General features: G+C 36.6%; 1 protein-coding gene and 1 non-coding gene across 2 annotated transcripts; both read right to left on the reverse strand.

Annotated features, from left to right (window-relative positions):
- Positions 1-579: 579 nt before the first annotated feature.
- On the reverse strand, positions 580-1,983 carry LOC108489011 (protein DETOXIFICATION 53-like). Its single transcript, XM_017793251.1, has one exon. The coding sequence runs from the start codon at positions 1,978-1,980 to the stop codon at positions 580-582; it is 1,401 nt and encodes a 466-aa protein (XP_017648740.1). The 5' UTR covers positions 1,981-1,983.
- Positions 1,984-11,065: 9,082 nt separating this feature from the next.
- Positions 11,066-11,172, reverse strand: LOC128282669 (small nucleolar RNA R71). The gene has a single exon (XR_008273023.1). It is a non-coding gene; the product is annotated as a small nucleolar RNA R71 (small nucleolar RNA).
- Positions 11,173-19,134: the final 7,962 nt, after the last annotated feature.

Genomic DNA, 19,134 nt, shown 5'->3' on the forward strand with positions numbered 1-19,134 from the left:
TAAATATTACACTTGATATGTTAAAGAGTAGGCCAAATTACCAAAGAAAAAAGGTGTTACAACTAACCAATGACTTGGAGGATCTTGCAGCCATTTGCTCATCTCAGACATATCAAGCGAACTTGTGGTGACTTTTCAAGTTTGTCACGTGACACACTCTTGTATCTTAGCTTGATATCTTTCATGCACATTTTAGTAACTAAGAGGAGGTTCGTTTTTTCGCATTGCTATTAACATTGAGTTGTAACCCGTTTTTGTTTGGTAATTTGGCAAATTGTTTATCGTTCTAAGTGCAATAAATGTTGGCTACTTTCAGAGCCAGTTTTTCTTATTCAACTTACAAAAATAATATAACATAGAAGAGTGCTTAACCACCTTAATGACTCATTTATTTAATTATTTTGGATAAAAAGATCAATAAATAATTTAACAATCGAGCAGTGCAATAGAAATTTGGCCTTTGTTTTAGTCTTTAAGTTGTCAGTGCTCTGCAATCTCTCAATAAAATGGATATATTAACTCTACTGGTCTACAAAAAATGTTAAAAAGCGGTCTATCAACCAATTTTCTATTCTAAAGTCAATGATCAGAGGTAAGTAGGGTAGTTTCCAAATCATCTTTTCCTGCTGCAGCTATGGTGAGCTCGTTAGCCCGCTTAGCCTGGTGCTTCCAATCGGTTCGAACCAATGTGTACACCATCATGCACACACATGATATCTGTGCTGCTAGAAGCCCAAACCATAGACCCTCGAACCCGATTTTGAATGTGAAAGTGGTGAGAATTGCAACCGGCAATCCAACAAGGTAAAACGAACATAAATTTATGCGAACACCATCTTTTGGACGTGCAGTTCCTGTTAAGACACCACAAGCTGCTGTTTGTGGAGAGTTGCCAACTTCACATAACCCCAGAATTGGAAGCACAGTGGAGATCAAATCAAGGATTTGTGGCTCATCAGTGAACAACCTTCCCCACCATGATCTCAGGACTGTCATCACAGCAAAGGCTGAGAGGCCAAACGCAAAGGCCATGAGGAGACCGATGGTGGCGGCCCGATGGGCACAGGATGGTCGGCCAGCACCCAAAGCCTGACTCACTCTCGTACAAATGCTGTTGCTTAGTGAGAATGGGAAATTATATAATAAGCCTGTTGTTTGAATGAGGATGCCCATTGCTGCAACGCTAGCCTTTGGGTTGTCGAGTAAGCCACAAAGGAACAACATGATCTCATACCACCACCATTCCAAGCACACCGAAAGGAGGCTAGGCAGTGCTAGCGCTAACAATGGCCGCCAGCCTTGGAAGACTGACACAATGGTAACATCATGCCAAGGTTTCAAAGGAGTTTCTGACATCACCATATAAATTATCAATCCCAGGTTTAGATTGAACGTATTACAAGCAAGGGCTAATGCAACCCCTTTCACCCCTAACTCAAAATATATTGTGAAAATGTAGTTGATCAAAGGGTGGAGGAGGACTGCACATATAGCAGCGATCGTAAGAGGAGTGTTTATGCCTTGGGCTCTTAGAAAAGTCCTCATTGGATGGAGAAATGACTGAGCTAGCAGTTCAGGAATGAAGGCAACCAAGTAAACCTTGGCGACTTTTGTAGCTTCAGGATCTTGGCCTAAGCGTAAAAATATGGGCTCAACATTTAGCCAAAGAATCGAGATGGGTATGGATATAAGTAGCAATAGACATAATGCTCTATAGAAAGTTTGGCTGAGGACTGAATATCTTCTGGCTCCATAGGCTTGACCACAGATGGGATCCATCCCAATGGCAAGGCCTTTGATGACAGAGAGCCCTGTAATGTTTCCAAACCCCATTGCAAGGGATCCTCCAGCAAGCTCTTCTTTGCCTAAATGGCTGAGGAAAAGCATAGAAATAATTGATCTGGAATGTATTAGCAATGTTGTCATTATGATTGGGCCTGCGATCTTTCCAATTGACAGCACTTCATCTCCCACCTGCATGGAATTCAAGTCCACTCATTGGCTAGCTTTTCACAAATATTATGTCCCATATTCTCAAAAGAATTAAGCTTCCTCTCAAAAATGAAAAGAAAATGTTTTTTTTTTCTTTTTAATTTCACATGGCCAGCTTAGGGAAATGAGGAAAAGGAGAAGAAAATGAAAAGAAATTAAGAACACCCACTTTTGAACTTTTGGTTATTATTAAAAAGTGCAAGTGGCCAAAAAGTGAAGCGAAAAAAATGAAGTTTTATTAAGTATTTTTCTATTCTATACAACAAAATTTCAGTACATCAACTTTATTGAAAAGTGAAGTCTTTTAAGGAAAAGGAAAGATAAATTCCCTATAACACAAATTTTAGACTGTCAATTAATTAAAGGGTTCCACTATACACCTTATTTTAATGTTCAAAATTCTCGTAACAAAATTACTTGTATGAAACAAAAAAGCTGGTGTTTTATATTCTTAAAATAAGCTAAAAAATTGATTCCATGGAATTAGCTATAGGCCCCCATACCTCCAGGCATAGCAAATGTTTGTGGTGCTAAATTTTTAAGTGAGAATAGTTCTAAAGAAATATATAAATACATAACATTTATATGTGCATTTGAAATTGAGAATGAAGAATATTATTATCCAATCGGCACCCAAGATTAGCTATAGAAAGATATCCCTTTTTTTAAAGAATTTTTTTATCTAAACCAATGAATATGAAGAAAATACAATATGAATGCTAAGGGTCAACTCCTGATTATCTTAGAATTTAAGTTAGAATATGCTGTTAGAATTATTTTTATAAAATTTGAGATTTTTTTTAATTTTTAATTTAAAATTCTAGTCCAATTATTATTATTATTGATATTTTTCATTAAAACTTGTCAATTTATTATGCTTATGGAATTAACAAATTTTTATAATAAATATTTATTATTTTAATGATTTAATTGTGATTTTAAATAAAAGAAAGTATATCGAATAACAACATATTTTAACCTAGAATTTATTTAGAAAGGAGAAAAATGATAAGAAAAAAAGGGAATATTTGCGAAGCTGGTGTGGTCACTTTGATTGTACAGTACACACTCAAATCAAAAGTCTGAAAAATGCAATTGCTGTTTATATTGTACGTAAATGGTTTCTATATAAAGGCTAACCATCTCTTTCATATGAAACCCCAAAAAAGGAATTCAAACAAAAGTGATTTTACAGCCAAAAGACATTCAAAGTTGAACTGAAAAAGAATAACAACCAATCTGAATAGAAATTAATTAAATTCTCACACTAATCTGAATAAAAACAGAAAACATAGAGAGAGAGAGAGAGAAAGAGCGAGAGAGGGTGGAAGGCTTGCCTGGTTCAGAGGTTCTCTTGTCTCGTTCAATGGCAACCTGCTGAGTAGTTGTCTGACTTGAATCTTCCGCAAAAACCCATGAATGAATTTATCCCCATCACCTGTTTCCTCATTGTAGCTCTTCAAAAGCTGGTTCTGGTGATCACCGTTTAAAGTACTTTCCCGAGATTCAAGATCACTTCCTGGGCACATGTTTGTTTATACCAAACCTACAAAATGAAAAATACCTGAGAACTTAATCCTCAAACTCAGAACCAACAAGTGAAACGTGAAGAAAATGCACTCAGTTTTTACATATTTTTATAGGCAAATGGCATGCAGAAGTAAGTGTTTATATATATAAAAATACATACCTTGATATTCCCAGAGCTTTAACACCTTTCACTGCTCTTATTTTGTTGTTGGAGTTTGTTCCTGGTTAAGTGGTTATGGACACTGAATATATAGAGTACTGCCGATATACTGCAGAAAACAAGACAAATACTAATTAATCCCTTCACCTTTAACTTAAATTATATAATAATATATACAAACGCACACATACTCTTCTTCGAAACTGAGTTGATGAATGATATTTCCACTAGCTTCTTCGTTTGATCCAGGACTATCTAGTTTATTGGTTCACTTATATATGCAATGCCAATGAGCTTATGAAGAAAGGATTGCTTCAACTAATGCAGAAACAGAGCTAGCTCCAAGTAGGGCACTATATCTTTTTCTTTTCTTTTAATTAAAAAAATACCCTAGCTAGTTTTATGGTGTAATCTATTAAATATACATTAATAAGCTTTTTTGGTCCTTAATTTCTTTTTTATTTTCTTATATGCAATTAATTAAGTTACCTAATTAGCTTTACAAGGCTGTGTTAACTTAATTACTCTTCGTTTATGTGCTATCTGTCTGTTTGAGAAGAAGGTCTATGTCTTTTATATATATAAAGATTAGTCCGTACAAAGTTTTGCAGGTTTGTGATTAGTTTATTGGTTTGATCTTTATGAAATAATTTAATTAGATGAATTAAATATATGGTATGCTGAGTCGTCAATTAAAACATATAGTTGGTAGAGTGATGAAGTGGGGACTTTTTTTTTTTTTAAGAGTAGTATGAGGGGAAGACTTCGAAGACTATAAAAACAAGATGATTTCTAAATTTCGATAGTGAAGTCAATAAATCTCAAAGAGTAACTACAATTTTAATAGAATTTCACTAGATTTCACAATATATTTATTTCGAATGTGAGGCCATTTTTGAGCTGCGCGAAGCAGCATTGCCAATTGCTTAGTTCAGAAATTTGACATGTTTAAAGTTGCTAAAATTTGACAATAAAAAATCTTTGGACTTTGATTCTTGCTAATACTATAGATGATTGTAAACCCGTCTGCGATATCCAAACTGTTTATAGCAACATATCCTGAAGATTGATTTGGATTTGGATTAAGAAAATCGACTTCCCAACTTTGGTAAGATTGAATCGAATGGAGTGAAACATGAAAATATATCTTTAAGATTCAAAACTTATCTTAAGTTCATTAAGATATTTTTTATGCTTATTATCTTGATGGTTTTACGAGAAAGTTGATTGTAATTGATATAATATGTTAAGCAAGTGTCAAATCCTCATAAATTTAGGAGACCTGTATAAGTTATATACTAATTTAATAACACTTATTTTTGTTCATCAATGAACCTTTTGTGAGTGCATTGAATGCTAATTCAAGTGAGTTACTTGGTTTATGTCTTAAGTTTTCAGGGGGAAAACTCATGGGACAGTTGTCTAGATCTTAGGTACAAAATTGAGGAACCTAATATGATGTGTGTTAGATGTTGAAATCACTTGTTATGTGAGTTGCTAAGATAGCTGATTATCTCTCTCGACAAAATCTCACAAACGTAGGGAAACTGAATTGTGCAAACATATCCTTTGTTCTTTCTTTCTTGTTTTGTTTATCACTAGTGCTTAAAGTAGTTGTGCTGGTCTTAAGCATTGTTTTTTGCACTCCTCAAGTTTGCTTTCAAATATTGATTTAGTCCTTCAATTGGTATCAGAGCCTACCATTTAACACATTTTGTGAATTTCCTGGTGTTGATATTTGCCTAAAATGGAAGATTCATCAGTTTCTCGACCCCCTATGCTCAATGGTGCAAACTATGCCTGCTGGAAGACAAGAATGATGAATTTCATAAAGTCTGTAATCCCTTAAACTCGATCCGATTCACTAGATCCGTATCTCAGGTGTTACCACTCTAACACAAACTTATACTTAACCAAAGTATACAACTTTCAGCAATACATCTTATTTAGAAACGTTGCCCAACTAATTTATGTCTAGGCGTACAAAGTGTACTTACAACCATTAGACAATACTTTTCACTCGATGAGGACTTATAAGTACATATATCTCGCTTGTTTACATTACTCCACTTATTCTGCCTCTAAATAATATTACTAGTAGCGTTTATAATACTAACACATTCTGTACACACCACAAGACTTATCAACAATTTTCATAACTTATTCACAATATTTCTATTAGACTTGAATATGCTGCTCCTCTTACTCTGTATGCATAACAGCCTATCTCACCACTCCTTTGGCATAGCCCTGGTGTAACACCCATCACCCGTATCCGATGCCGGGATAGGATTGGAGGCGTTACTAGGATTTCACATTCATAAACATATTAAATCGAGTCACCAAGTTGCTCTCAAATTAAAAATTTTCAAATATGTACATCTTGTCCCTTAAACAGGTCTTCGAGACCTAAAACATACCCAGAGGCAGTGCGGGACAAAATCGAGAACATTTGATAAACTTTGGACACCTTGGAAAATTTCCCTTACTTTAAAGTATCATACGCCCGTGTGGCTTGGAACACGCCCATGCAGTCACCCTGTGTCCAAGACTTGAGTATTCTGTTAAATTCACATGGCCAAGACACACGCCCGTGTGTCTGACCTGTGTTCATTTAACAGACTTACAATTTTAGATGCAGGGAACGCACGGCCATGCCACACGCCCATGAGTGTGGCCTGTGTATTACACACGGCCTAGACACACGCCCGTGTGCCCAATCGTGTGGACCTTAATAGGCTATTTTTCAAGCCTTTGGTCACCCCTTTTTATCACTTATACATAATGATTATTAAATACAAAGTAAAACATGATTATACTTTTATAAAAGGTCTTTGCAAAAACTTATTGCATGGAAACCTCATATCATTGGTTTCATACATGTTAGGTTATTTCCCATCTTGTATTTATGGGTTTTCATACCACTTTAATACATTCAAGATTGGCTCATTCTTGTGACTCATTGCCAATTGGAATTCAACCATCGCATATGATTATAAACATGCATGGAAATTTTGCAGGTCATAGCCTACTTCAAAGCAAGCCGATCTCTATGACCATATACAAAACGATAGATTTATCTTTACATGCCTTCATTTGGCAAATCAAATGACACATATAACAAAATACTCAAAAGAACTATACATGCCATTGAACAAATCGTAAATATCTTTATACTAAAGCTGATCTATTTGATAGTATACTGACTCTCCAATCGTCTTCCAATTTTTACGAGTCTTCGAGCTCAATGAGAGACAGGGAAAAGAAAGGGGTAAGTATTTTCATGCTTAGTAAGCTCAAATAACTGGAAAGTAAACTTACCAAGTAATTAGCATGCAATCAAATTGGGTAATAAATTCAATGATCATAGGATGGCTTCCCTATCACATACACTCAATCAATGAGTTAGTCACATAACAATGCACTATGAAAGTTATCTTTGATGAGCTCATCATTCAACATCTCATTTTGTACATATAAGTTATGTTAATCTCGTTGAGTTTCTAGGAAGTTTCGAAGGAATACCCATTAACCGTCAGTTTGTATGAATGATCATTTCAAGTATGCACTCCCGCGAACCTCACATCTTATGGCGGGATTACCTGTCCAGGCTAAATCCCCCATTTTATGAACTCATAAGATGATGTCAGGATTACCAGTCCAGGCTAAATCCCTTATAACGATAAACACCTTTATTGAGCTTGGATTTGAATTACCAGTCCAGGCTAAATTCAGATCCTAATCGGATTACCCGTCTGGGCTAAATCCATGATGCACACATATTCTTCAAGAGGCTCGACCTTTCAAAGGAACACCCGTTCGGGCTAGATCCTTTTATAAATGAGATCAACGGATTACCCGTCTAGGCTAAATCCTTACTGCAACACATGCAGGACCTCATTACGCATGTCAATCATGTTTTATCCATCGAATTTCCTTCTTAAGCCCAACCGAGACATTTATCACAATTCATACTTAAACATGCATTTCATAAAATTCCATGTTATTAATAAATGCAATCATCATGCATTCATAAATCATATAATTAGGCACATTGAGTGTTTACTTTAATTTATCTGAACTTACCTGGTATTCGTTTTGGTGTCGTGTTTTGGTTATTCCGAAACCTTTCATTTTTCCTCGATCGACCTCCGGAATTTGTTCCTCGGGGTTTATAACAATAAAAATAGATCATTAACACTCCATATTATACATTTCAAGCCTAAATTCCACCCCCGGTCCAAATGACTTTTGCCCCTAACCTTTCACATTTTTACAATTTAGTCCCTAGGCTCGTATAATGAAACACATGCAATTTCTACCTTACTCAAGCCTAGCCGAACACTTTTCCCTATTATGGTAGCCCATATTTTCCATTATTTTCACATTTCTACCACACATTTTACAACTTTTGCAAAAAGGTCCCTTTAGGGTTTTTTCATGAAAATTACCCAAGAAAAGTTGTTTAACACACATCAAACTTTCATATTCCTCCATAAAACATCAAAATACAAGTAAATCATGCATGGGTATTTTTAAACATGAACCATAGCATGAATATGGGTAGAAATGGAGAGAGTAAGCTACCGGGATCTCAAAATTACAAAGAACATTAAAAACGGGACTTGGGAGCACTTACAAATGAGCTTGAAAAGCTTGGAAACCCTAGCTATGGTGGCTTAGGAATTTTGGCAGGAAAAGGGAGAAGAATGGCTGATTTTTGCCTTCTTTTTCCCATTTTATTTCATTAATATGCCAAATGACCAAAATGCCCTTAATCCCTTTCTTTGAAATTTCATCCATGCAAGCCCATTTTTGTCCAAAAACTTAGAAATTGGGAAAATTGCTCCCCAAGACCTTCTATTTTATAATCTAAAGCAATTTCATGAAAATTGCTTCTAGAATCCAAGTTTTGCAATTTATTTAATTTAGTCCCTAATTTTCCAATTAGGCACTTACTCAAAGAATTCCTTCATGAAACTTTAACACATGCATATTCTCATATTCTAAGCCTCGTAATATTCATAAAATAAATATTTTGATGTCAAATTTGTGGTCCCAAAACCACTATTCCGACTAGGCCCTAATTTGGGATGTTACACCTGGCATCGTCCCTCTTGACGTAGCCCTTAATCCGCTTACACGTAACAAGAAGACATAGAGGTAAGTTCGATAGAACTTAGTGAGTAAACCCTAATTGACCTAAATCTTATTTGAGAATATCATCTCCTTGCACTTATTCTTTAGCTTGAATCTGACGAATATGTCCATTGGATTCTATTCATTTTACTGTGGGTGTCACATTTCGTTCTAAGATCATAACATGCATTACCTATCATCGTTACCTAAATCGATGATAAACCGTAATTTATACATATTTTTACCCCATGTTTAACGCATTTTATGGATGATTTTTCATTAGAATTGGTGAATTCGATGCTCCTAATGCTTTAATTTCATGGAGAAAATAGGCCAAAGTATGAAATCAACACAGCCTGGACCTCTTCACACGGGCAGACCACACAGCCGTGTCAATCTAGCAGAATCGAAGCACGACTCACACGGGTATAGCACACGCCCGTGCCATTCTAATAGCCTCGAACATGGCCTGAAGTAATTGCACAACGGCGTGTCACACGGACGTGTCCCTGCCGAGCCCAAGTTGAGTCCAATTCAGAAAAGGCTAATTTTGAGGGCCTTTAGGCATTCCAAAGCCTATAAATACACTCTAGAGGAGGAAGAAACGGGGGACGAGAATAGGGGGTAAGGAATTACTCCAAGGAAGCCGATTGATCCATCTTAGAAGCCAGATTCATCATCAAGACTGAAGATCTCTCCTCAATTTCCCTTCTGGAGTTTTAGATTTTCTTTATGTTTTGTATTCTTTATTCTTCTAAGATGTTTTCTTATTTAATTAGGAACTAAAACCCCTAAATACCTAAGGGGAATGAAACCTAAGACGAATCTTGTTATTATTTTCTAAATCGTATGATAAATATTTAACTTGTTCTTAATTATGTGTTCTTAATTCTTGTTTTAATATCCCAGGATACTGATTCAAGACAAGCTCTTATTCAGAGGAGGAATAGATCCTATCTAAGAGTACATTTTTCATAATTAAGTGGAGTTGATTGCGCGCCTAAAAATAGGGTGACAAGATTTTGCCGGATTAGGGTGAAACCTAATAAGGGGATCCATAGATCGGGTTAATGCAACCCTAGAGTGTTAATTAGAGAAAAGTCTCGGTTATTCAATCTAGGGATTAGACATTATTAGTCTTGAATAAGGATAATAACATAATTTAGGGATATTTACGGAACAAGTTGAATGAATAAATTGTCCAATTTAGAGCCAGAATAACAAGTAAGGTCTAGGTGGATTTTTCCTTAGGTATTGTCTCAAATCAATCGATTTTCCCAAAAGAAATTCCCTAATTCTTTTCTCTGTACGTTCTTAGTCTAGATAATTAGTTAGTTAAAACAAAAACTTCTTTATTCTTAGGCTAGACAATAAAAAGACAGTCATTACTAGTACTTTTATTTCCTTTGGGTTCGACAATCTGGTCTTGCTAAAACTATACTACTATTCGATAGGTACACTTGTCTACATCGCGATAATAGTTAGTTCAAGAATGAGTAATTATAAATATTTAAAACCTATCACGAAACCTCGCGATCAAGTTTTTTTGGCGCCGTTGCCGGGGAACTAAGATATTAGGAATGCTTAATTTTTATTACTTTAGCCATTTATTTTTCTTGCAATTTAATTTTATTATTATTATTTATTAACCCACTCTTTCTTTCTCTTGGGAGGTTTTTATAATTTATGACTAGAAGAAACCCGTCAGGACCATTACTTTTTGACGAAGAAATCGATCGCACAGTTCGTAGAAACCAAAGAGAAATATACATGGAGAACGAGCAAGAAAACGATACTCAACCCCCAACCGAAGAGATGGCTGAAAACCAAGGCAATCAGCTACCTCCTGCAATTGCGGCTAATCAAAATCCCACTCCACGTACTATGTATGACTATGTTAAACCTTCTTTAATAGGACCTGAGTCAAGTATAGTTAGACCTGCTATTGCTGTGAATAATTTCAAACTGAAACCTAACACAATTCAGATGATACAGTAGTTTGTTCAGTTTGATGGTTTGCAAGATGAGGATCCCAACACTCACTTCACAAATTTTTTGGAGTTTTGCGACACTTTCAAAATTAATGGTGTTTCTGATGATGCCATTCGCCTTCAGTTATTCCCTTTTTCACTGAGAAAAAAAGCTAAACAGTGGTTGAACTTGTTACCACGAGGGTCTATCACTACTTGGGAACAAATGACCAAAAAATTTTTACTACAATATTTTCAGCCGGCTAAAAAGGCTAAGTTACGTAATGATATCTCTTCTTTTGTACAGATGGACTTAGAAACACTTTACGATGCATGAGAGAGATACAAGGATCTATTGCGAAGGTGCCCTCACCATGGGTTACCACTATGGCTGCAAGTTCAAACATTCTATAATAGTGTGAATCCCTCGACAAGACAAATGATTGACGCAGCTGCTGGAAGAACCATCAACAACAAAACACCTGAAGAGGCTTATGAATTCATTGAAGAAATGCCACTGAATAACTATCAGTGGCAAGTCATGAGGACTAAGCCAAAAAAAAAATAGGCGTTTATAACGTCGACTCAGTTACTATGTTGTCAAATCAGGTAGAACTTCTCAATAAAAAGATTGATGGTTTACTTGGTTCTACGCAAGTACATCCAGTAATGAGGTGTGACTCAAGTGGAGGAGGTGTGCATACAGAATATCAATCCTTCAATCCTACAACCGAAGAGGAACAAGTCAATTATATGGGTAACAATAACTTTAGATCTCAAAATAACCAATACAGTAATACTTATAATGCAGGTTGGAGGAACCACCCAAATTTCTCCTGGGGTGGTCAAGGGAATCAAAAGCCATAAAATCCTAAGGGTTTTCAACAGCCACCTTATCAACAAGAGAAGAAACAGAACCTTAAGGAGATACTCACTAAATTCATCTCGGTGTTAGAAACCCATTTTTAAAATACCGAGACAACACTTAAAAATCAAAAAGCATCGATCCAATGACTCAAAACTCAGATAGGCCAGCTATCCAAACTAATCTTCGAACAGCCACAAGGTAGCTTACCAAGTAATACTGAACCTAACCCAAGGGAACACCTCAATGCAATTAGTATTCAAGATAAGGAAAGATTCATTGCGCTTGAGCCAAAATTGATGCAAGAAACTGTGGCGAGCAAAGGTAAAAGTGAGGTAAGTCATAACAAAACGGTGAATGAAGAATATAAACCTCGTGTCCCATACCCTAACGCGACAAGTAAAGACCGCTCAGACGAACAATTTGGTAAATTCCTTAAACTTTTAAAAAAATTACATATTAACTTACCGTTTATTGAAGCTCTGTCGCAGATGCCGAATGTAATGAAATTTTTAAAAGAGCTTTTAGTAAATAAGCGGAAGTTGGACGAAGCATCGCATGTAGAGCTAAACGCAGTCTTCTCAGCAATTCTATAGAATAAGCTACCCCACAAATTGAAAGATCTAGGGAGTTTTACAATTCCTTACTTAATTGGTAGTTTAGATATAAATCATGCATTAGTTGATTTAGGGGCTAGTATTAATGTCATGCCTTACAAAATGTTTAAGCAACTAGGTCTTAGGAAACCTAAACAAACTAGGATGAGCATTCAATTGGCAGATAAAACTATAAAATTTCCTAGGGGTATTATTGAAGATGTACTAGTGAAAGTAGATAAGTTCATATTTCCCGTTGACTTCATTGTTCTAGACATATAAGAGGACAATAACACCCCTGTGATTTTAGGGAGGCCCTTTTTAGCAACTGCTAAAACAATTATTGATGTTGGCATAGGTGAGCTTACACTTCGTGTGGGAGACGAAAAGATCACCTTTCAAGCTCATAATTCTGGCATCACATTGAACATTGAAGGTAATGGTCCGCACCAGTCTATTAAAACTGATAATATGACACAACCTACTTTGCAGAAGTTGAGTTTCAAAGAAGTTCACGAGCCATGTTCCAGCAATGATAGAGGACACATTCATGAAGAACGAAGGCTACGAATAGAGAAGCTAGATGAATGGCGAGCACATAAACCAAAAACACATAATAAACCAAAATTATGCCAGAAGGAGTTCGATACCTCTCCAAATAAACTTAAGGTTGGTGATAAGGTCTTATTAGATGCCGCAGATCCCCACATTGTCACTACCACACTGAATGAGGAAATCCCTCTTATGGTACTCAGTATTTTTCCATTCGGTACGGTGGAGGTGAGTCATCCCAAGTTCGGCACTTTTAAGGTAAACAAAACCCGATTAAAACCTTATTCTGATGAGATTGATAGCAAGAATGAGGAGTATAAACTCTTCAAACCACCATGACCATTCATTGAAGAGGTAAGTCGAGCTTAGACTATAAATAAACGCTTCTCGGGAGGCAATTCGAGCACTAACGTTATTAATTTCTTTAAATTTTGGTATTTAACTCTTAACCTACTAATAGAAATCTTGAATACAGGTGTTTCCACAGAGACACGACCAAGCACACGAGCGTGCCTAAGGCCGTGTGAAAACAGGGAAAAAGAATTCCCCAACACGGGCTGCGATAAAATGCCACGACCGTGCGACATGGCTGTGGTTGAGCCTGCCAAAACAACACGGGCGTACGACACGCCCGTGTGGAAGAACTGTGGACGAACCTGTCAAAACAGCACAGGCATTAGACAAGTCCGTGTCTAACACCTGTGGTCGAACTTGTTAAATGAACACAGGTGTGGGGCTTACACACACGACCGTGGAAGAAGCAAATGAAGCTAGACACAATCGTGTGACACGACTGTGTGAACCCACACGCCTGAGGAACATTGACATGTACTAAATGTCAGACGCGCCCAAATTTGAAATTTGCGAATCACACGGGCTGAAATTGGGAACACGGGTGTGTGCCATGGCCGTGTGCCCCAAAAATCTATAAATACTGTAACACCCCTCACCCGTATCTAACGCCGGGACAGGGTTCGAGGTGTTACCTGACTTAAACTCAATCAATCACATAAAAATCGAGCCGTAAAATTTTGATCAATTTAAAAACTTTTCTTTTCACACGTAATCTGTCCCATATACGAGCCTACGAGGCCCAAAACATACATCCGGGGTGGCTCAAGACCCAACCGAGAACTCATGAAAAACTTAGAAAATCTCTTGTATCAATGCTTCATACACTGGTGTGGTTATAGAGCACACGCCCATGTGCTAGGGACAGGCTAGTGTCCCGAACCTGTGTCCAAAAACCTGGACATTCTGCCAAAACCACACGACCAAGGCACACGCCCGTGTCCTATGACCTGTCCTTCATACGGCTGAGACACATGGCCGTGTCTCTTGCCTGTGTACTACTACCATGCATACTAACTTGAAAAAAACTTAGGTGCAAGGGACACACGGTTGGACAACACGCCCATGGGGGCAGACCGTATGTCACACACGGTCTAGACACACGCTCGTGTGTTTACCCGTGTGGACAATTACAAGGCTATTTTCCAAGCCATTTGTCACCCTCACAACATGTGCACACATACTTATCCAATAACATACAACATGGAAAAAATGAGCTCTTAAACATCTACAAACATGTTATGCTCAATTCAATTTCTTATGCAATAAATATCATAGAATTTGCTCACATCATTACCACATACTAGTTATGACTATCATTACATCACAAACCTCATGTCCATCAGTAAGCATGCATAATCGTTTCCATAAACCATTCATGAGGAATTATTAACTATTTACCAATCATCTAATCTTGCATAAGTTACTAACCAATTGATGAATCTCATTTCAATCTCTAGGCATACATGCTATAAACCACATCACAAGAGATAGTATCATACATATATATGAATAAACATTTAGGCCGACAACATCATTAGCCAACATAGACCAATTCACATGGCTACAACACTTTATTAATACAAGCCAACACCTTTGGCTAAATCATAATATCACATACTCAACATTAAAACCCTATACATGCCATAGACTCGGAACACTAGGATTTACTTACGCTAATAGCGTTAACTCGACAGTGTGATCATATCTTTGACGGCCTCCAACCCGAGCTAACCTGGAAACCTTAGGGAACATGAGAAAGAAAGGGGAGGTAAGCTTTATGCTTAGTAAGTCCATATAAAAACAATAATCAACTCATTAACATGTTTTATCAATGTTTACAACATATTCTCAAGTTCACAACAAGCTATCTTCCTGAGTAACAGTCACTAAATTATTTATAACTGGAGATACGAAACTCCAAATTAAGTTCCGTTAATTTTCATTGAAACTAGATTCATATACCTTTCTATAATAAATTTTACAGAATTTTTGGTTTTTCCAATTAGTACATTTTATTCCTCAAAGTTACACCTTATTCACTGTCTGACAGTTCAGACCCTTCTACATTAAAGTTCAATTATCTCATAGCTCAGGACTCAAATAATGTTCTCGTCTATTTCTCTTGAAACTAGACTCATTAAGGATTATAAGAATATAAATAATAACTCATAACCATTTTTTTAAAATTTATAATGATTTTCTAAAATCAGAGTAGGGGATCTCGAAGTCATTCTGACTCTGTCCCATGCAACTTCAAATATCTCATTATAGGAAATTCTTTTGCTTACACGGTTTCTTTTATAAGAAACTAGACTCATTAATATTTATTATCATATTTTATTTAGCTTCTAACTCATTTTTTTAATATTTTTGGTGTATTTTCAAAGTTACACCAATGCAATAGCCCAGCACTGTCCAGGCTAATTTATTCATTCACAATTATTATTTACAAAATTAATACAACATCATATCATCTATCATGGTAAGAACACATAGCTATGCATCATAAACATGGACCCATAATCTCATTGTCATTAAATATCAAAGACTTATTCCAAATCATGCCATTTCCATAGTATTCACCAAATACTATATACATCATAGATTATCACATATCAAGGTATTACTCAGAAGCTCAGTGTACATACCTATACCAACTCGAGATAAAATATATAATCATACCTTCTTTAACATGCTCTCCTTAGAACTTTCATCACATCATCCATTACATTACCCGTTGAACACTCGGGACGCTAAAGGATGTTCGGAATTATCATACACCGAATAGAATGCCCAAGGCCATGTCTTTCACATGGTCTTACATGGATCCACATATCGTTGCCATATCTTGGATATGGTCTTACACAAGGTTTTATGTTAGTGCCGATGCCATGTCCTGGACATGGTCTTATACTAGCACACACATTATCACATTTTCATTGAATCCTCACAAGTCAATTCCAATAGAGGCATACATCCATATTTCGTACAATATCAAGTATTAAGCACATCATAATGAAATTGAGCATTACTTTCATACAAACTTCTAATATTTTAAATCATACACTTAATGCCATAAAAATAAAGAATTTTAATTCAAGCATGATATTGCATTATTGTTACCATACGAACTTACCTCGATACGACAAAGGTGAAAAGGACGTAATCATCCCTTAATCGATTTCTTTCCGTTCTAAGCCCAAATCTTGATTTTCAACATCTAAAACATCACATTTAGCTTATTAAAATAATGTACTAATCAAATTAGTCCATTGACACACTTTGGTAAAATTTACAATTTTGCCCCTCTATTTTACCAAAATTACCAAATTACCCCTAGGCTCAAAAAATGATTTTTATTCAATTTATTTACTCCTTAAGCCTAGATAAACCATTTTCATAACTATGGCAACTCACAAAAATCATTATTACACACACTAACACCTTATCTTACAACTTGGCAAACTAGCCCTTTTTAAGGTGTTTTCATTCAATTTCTTTCACAAAAGTTGTTTATTAAACAAATAGGACTCATAATCTTCCATAAAAACACAGAAAACAACATATTTACTCTCATGTAAAAACCCTAGACTCTTCATCATTTTGCAAACTAGACCCCTCATATGAAAGCTCATGCTTTAGGGGTTCCAAAAATGTAAAAATCATCAAGAAAGACATTAAAAATCACTTACTAGCAAGGGATGTAAGTGGCTGATATTTCAAAGCTTAAAAATACCTTTATTTGCTGCATATTTCGGTGGAGGAGAAGAGAAAAAATGATAACTTTTTCTTTTTGATTTGTTAATAATAAAACTAGTCAAAATTGGTGACCAACTTCACCTAATTTTGACTTTTCAACAATTTTTGTCCCCCATGACTGGTCATGCTTCATTTAGGGGTCTAATTTCACTTTAAAGTCCCTCAATTTAATAAACAAAGCAATTTAACACCTTAGGCATCAAAACATAACTTTTACCTTTTATGCGATTTAGTCCTTTTTCGAAATTGGACTAGAAATCGCTAAAATTAACTTACCAAAATTTACATGCACTTATAAAATTATATTATAACACATAAAATAATACTAAAATAATTTTCTCCTGCCTCAGAATAGTGGTCCTGAAACCACTGTCCTGACTAGGCCCAAAATCGGGCTGTTACAAATACCCTGCACTATTCACTTTCTTCTCCATTCAAAAACCCTAGCCCTAGCCGCTGCAACTCCACATGGCCCCCTGCCACGCCCGTGCGCCACCTCCAACTTCGTTTTTAAAGTTCAATATCTCTCCCTTAGCGTTTGTTTACTCCTTTCACTTCTAGTTTACATATTATTAATGCTTATTATTACAATAATCTCCATTACTTTTGAACTAGTTTTCATTTTTGTTCATTACTTTATCATTTTGCATTTTTAGGTTCTTTATTATACATTTCGAATTAAATCAAGTTGTTAGACACACCTCATATCCATGACATTACTATGCTTATTTTCATGCTATTATCATGCCAATGTCTATCATTTAAATTGCATTCCTAGGTTAGTTACCATACAATTTATGTTAAATTGAGACTAGGAAAACCTTATACCCATTACATTTCTATTCTCATTCTCATTATTATTGTGGTTGAGTTTGCTTCATTTTAGTAGTCTTGGATGAAATAGTTTACTTCCCTTTTGAATATGTTTACCTATTATTATTATTCTTTATATTACAGGCTTTCAATTTCATCTTCAAGAGGAAAGAAAATTGCCGTACCAGCCTCGAAGAAGAGGAAGGGAGCGTCATCTTCCGTGGGTCCAATCGCGAAAATTCGTCACCTTCCCCTATAGTTTCCACGAGGGCCCAAGAAGAGCTCTTCCAAATACTTCAGGCCCGACCTTTAGCAGTAGGCCACTGCATCGACTGGGCTGCCATAGAACAAGTTCAGATGGCTGACGTGATTCGGGCTCTCCTAACCACTGACCCTTGGGAGCTGTTCTTTGGGATTATCGAGCTGACATACCTTGAGCTCACGATGAAACTATGCTCAACGTTCCATCGTTGGCCCCTATCACGGCCTCTTACAATCCTAGCCACTCCCAGGCATCAGTTCTCCCACCATCCCTGAGATATTTACACTCTATTTAGCTCACACGATTACAGGGAGGCGAGAGAGCACTGGCGTCGTCAACACCCACGATGTCTATTTCTTATGGTGCATGTCGCAAGGGCACGTCATCGACCTTGCCTACTTCATCGCCCTTGCGATTCAACACCAGACGAAGCGGCATCGGAAGGGGGTCATCTCTATTGGCCCCTACATGACTAGGCTGGTGTGACACTTCAGTCTCCTCAACACCGCGGCCCAAGAATCATCCCTCACCCTCATCAGCCAGATGTCTCCATAAGGCATCTCGAGCATGCTTAGCATGAGGATGATCGAGAGGCACTGAGGAACCTACCCTCCCCAGTATCGTCTCGCACAATTTCCTTAGGAGGAGGCCTACGAGGACATTCCTGATGATGTCTCCCCATAGCACGAGGGCCCACCGACTCAGCCACCACCACCCTCTCGTCCAGTTCATGCAGCGGCTTCATATGTTGACATCTCTGAGCGCCTCACCCGATTCGAGCATCAGTGTTTTCAACGATTTGACAACATTGATGCTACTCTATAGCAGATTTTCAGCACCTCCACATCTCATCGCCAGTCCCACCTCGCGAACCATCCAACAATGAAGATGTTTAGAAATATTTATTTTATTATTTTATGTTTTTAATTTTTATTCAAACTACTTTTTATTTTTATTTTTTAGCAGATTTAGAATTTTATTATAAGTTTTGGTTTTTCTTTATGAGTAATTTTTCTTCCTAATATTCCTTAAAAAGTTCCTGATTTTATCACAGTTATATAGAGCTCTATCATCACATAGGAACTAAAACTCCACAGGGAAAGGTTCTCCACGACTGCCATGTCCTACTCGACCACGACCAT

This window comes from Gossypium arboreum, chromosome 10, assembly GCF_025698485.1.
Source record: "Gossypium arboreum isolate Shixiya-1 chromosome 10, ASM2569848v2, whole genome shotgun sequence".
Lineage (NCBI taxonomy): Eukaryota > Viridiplantae > Streptophyta > Magnoliopsida > Malvales > Malvaceae > Gossypium > Gossypium arboreum.

Coding starts and splice junctions, on each gene's coding strand:
- LOC108489011 (XM_017793251.1), bottom strand. CDS start 1,980: ATGCAGGTGGGAGATGAAGTGCTGTCAATTGGAAAGATCGCAGGCCCA.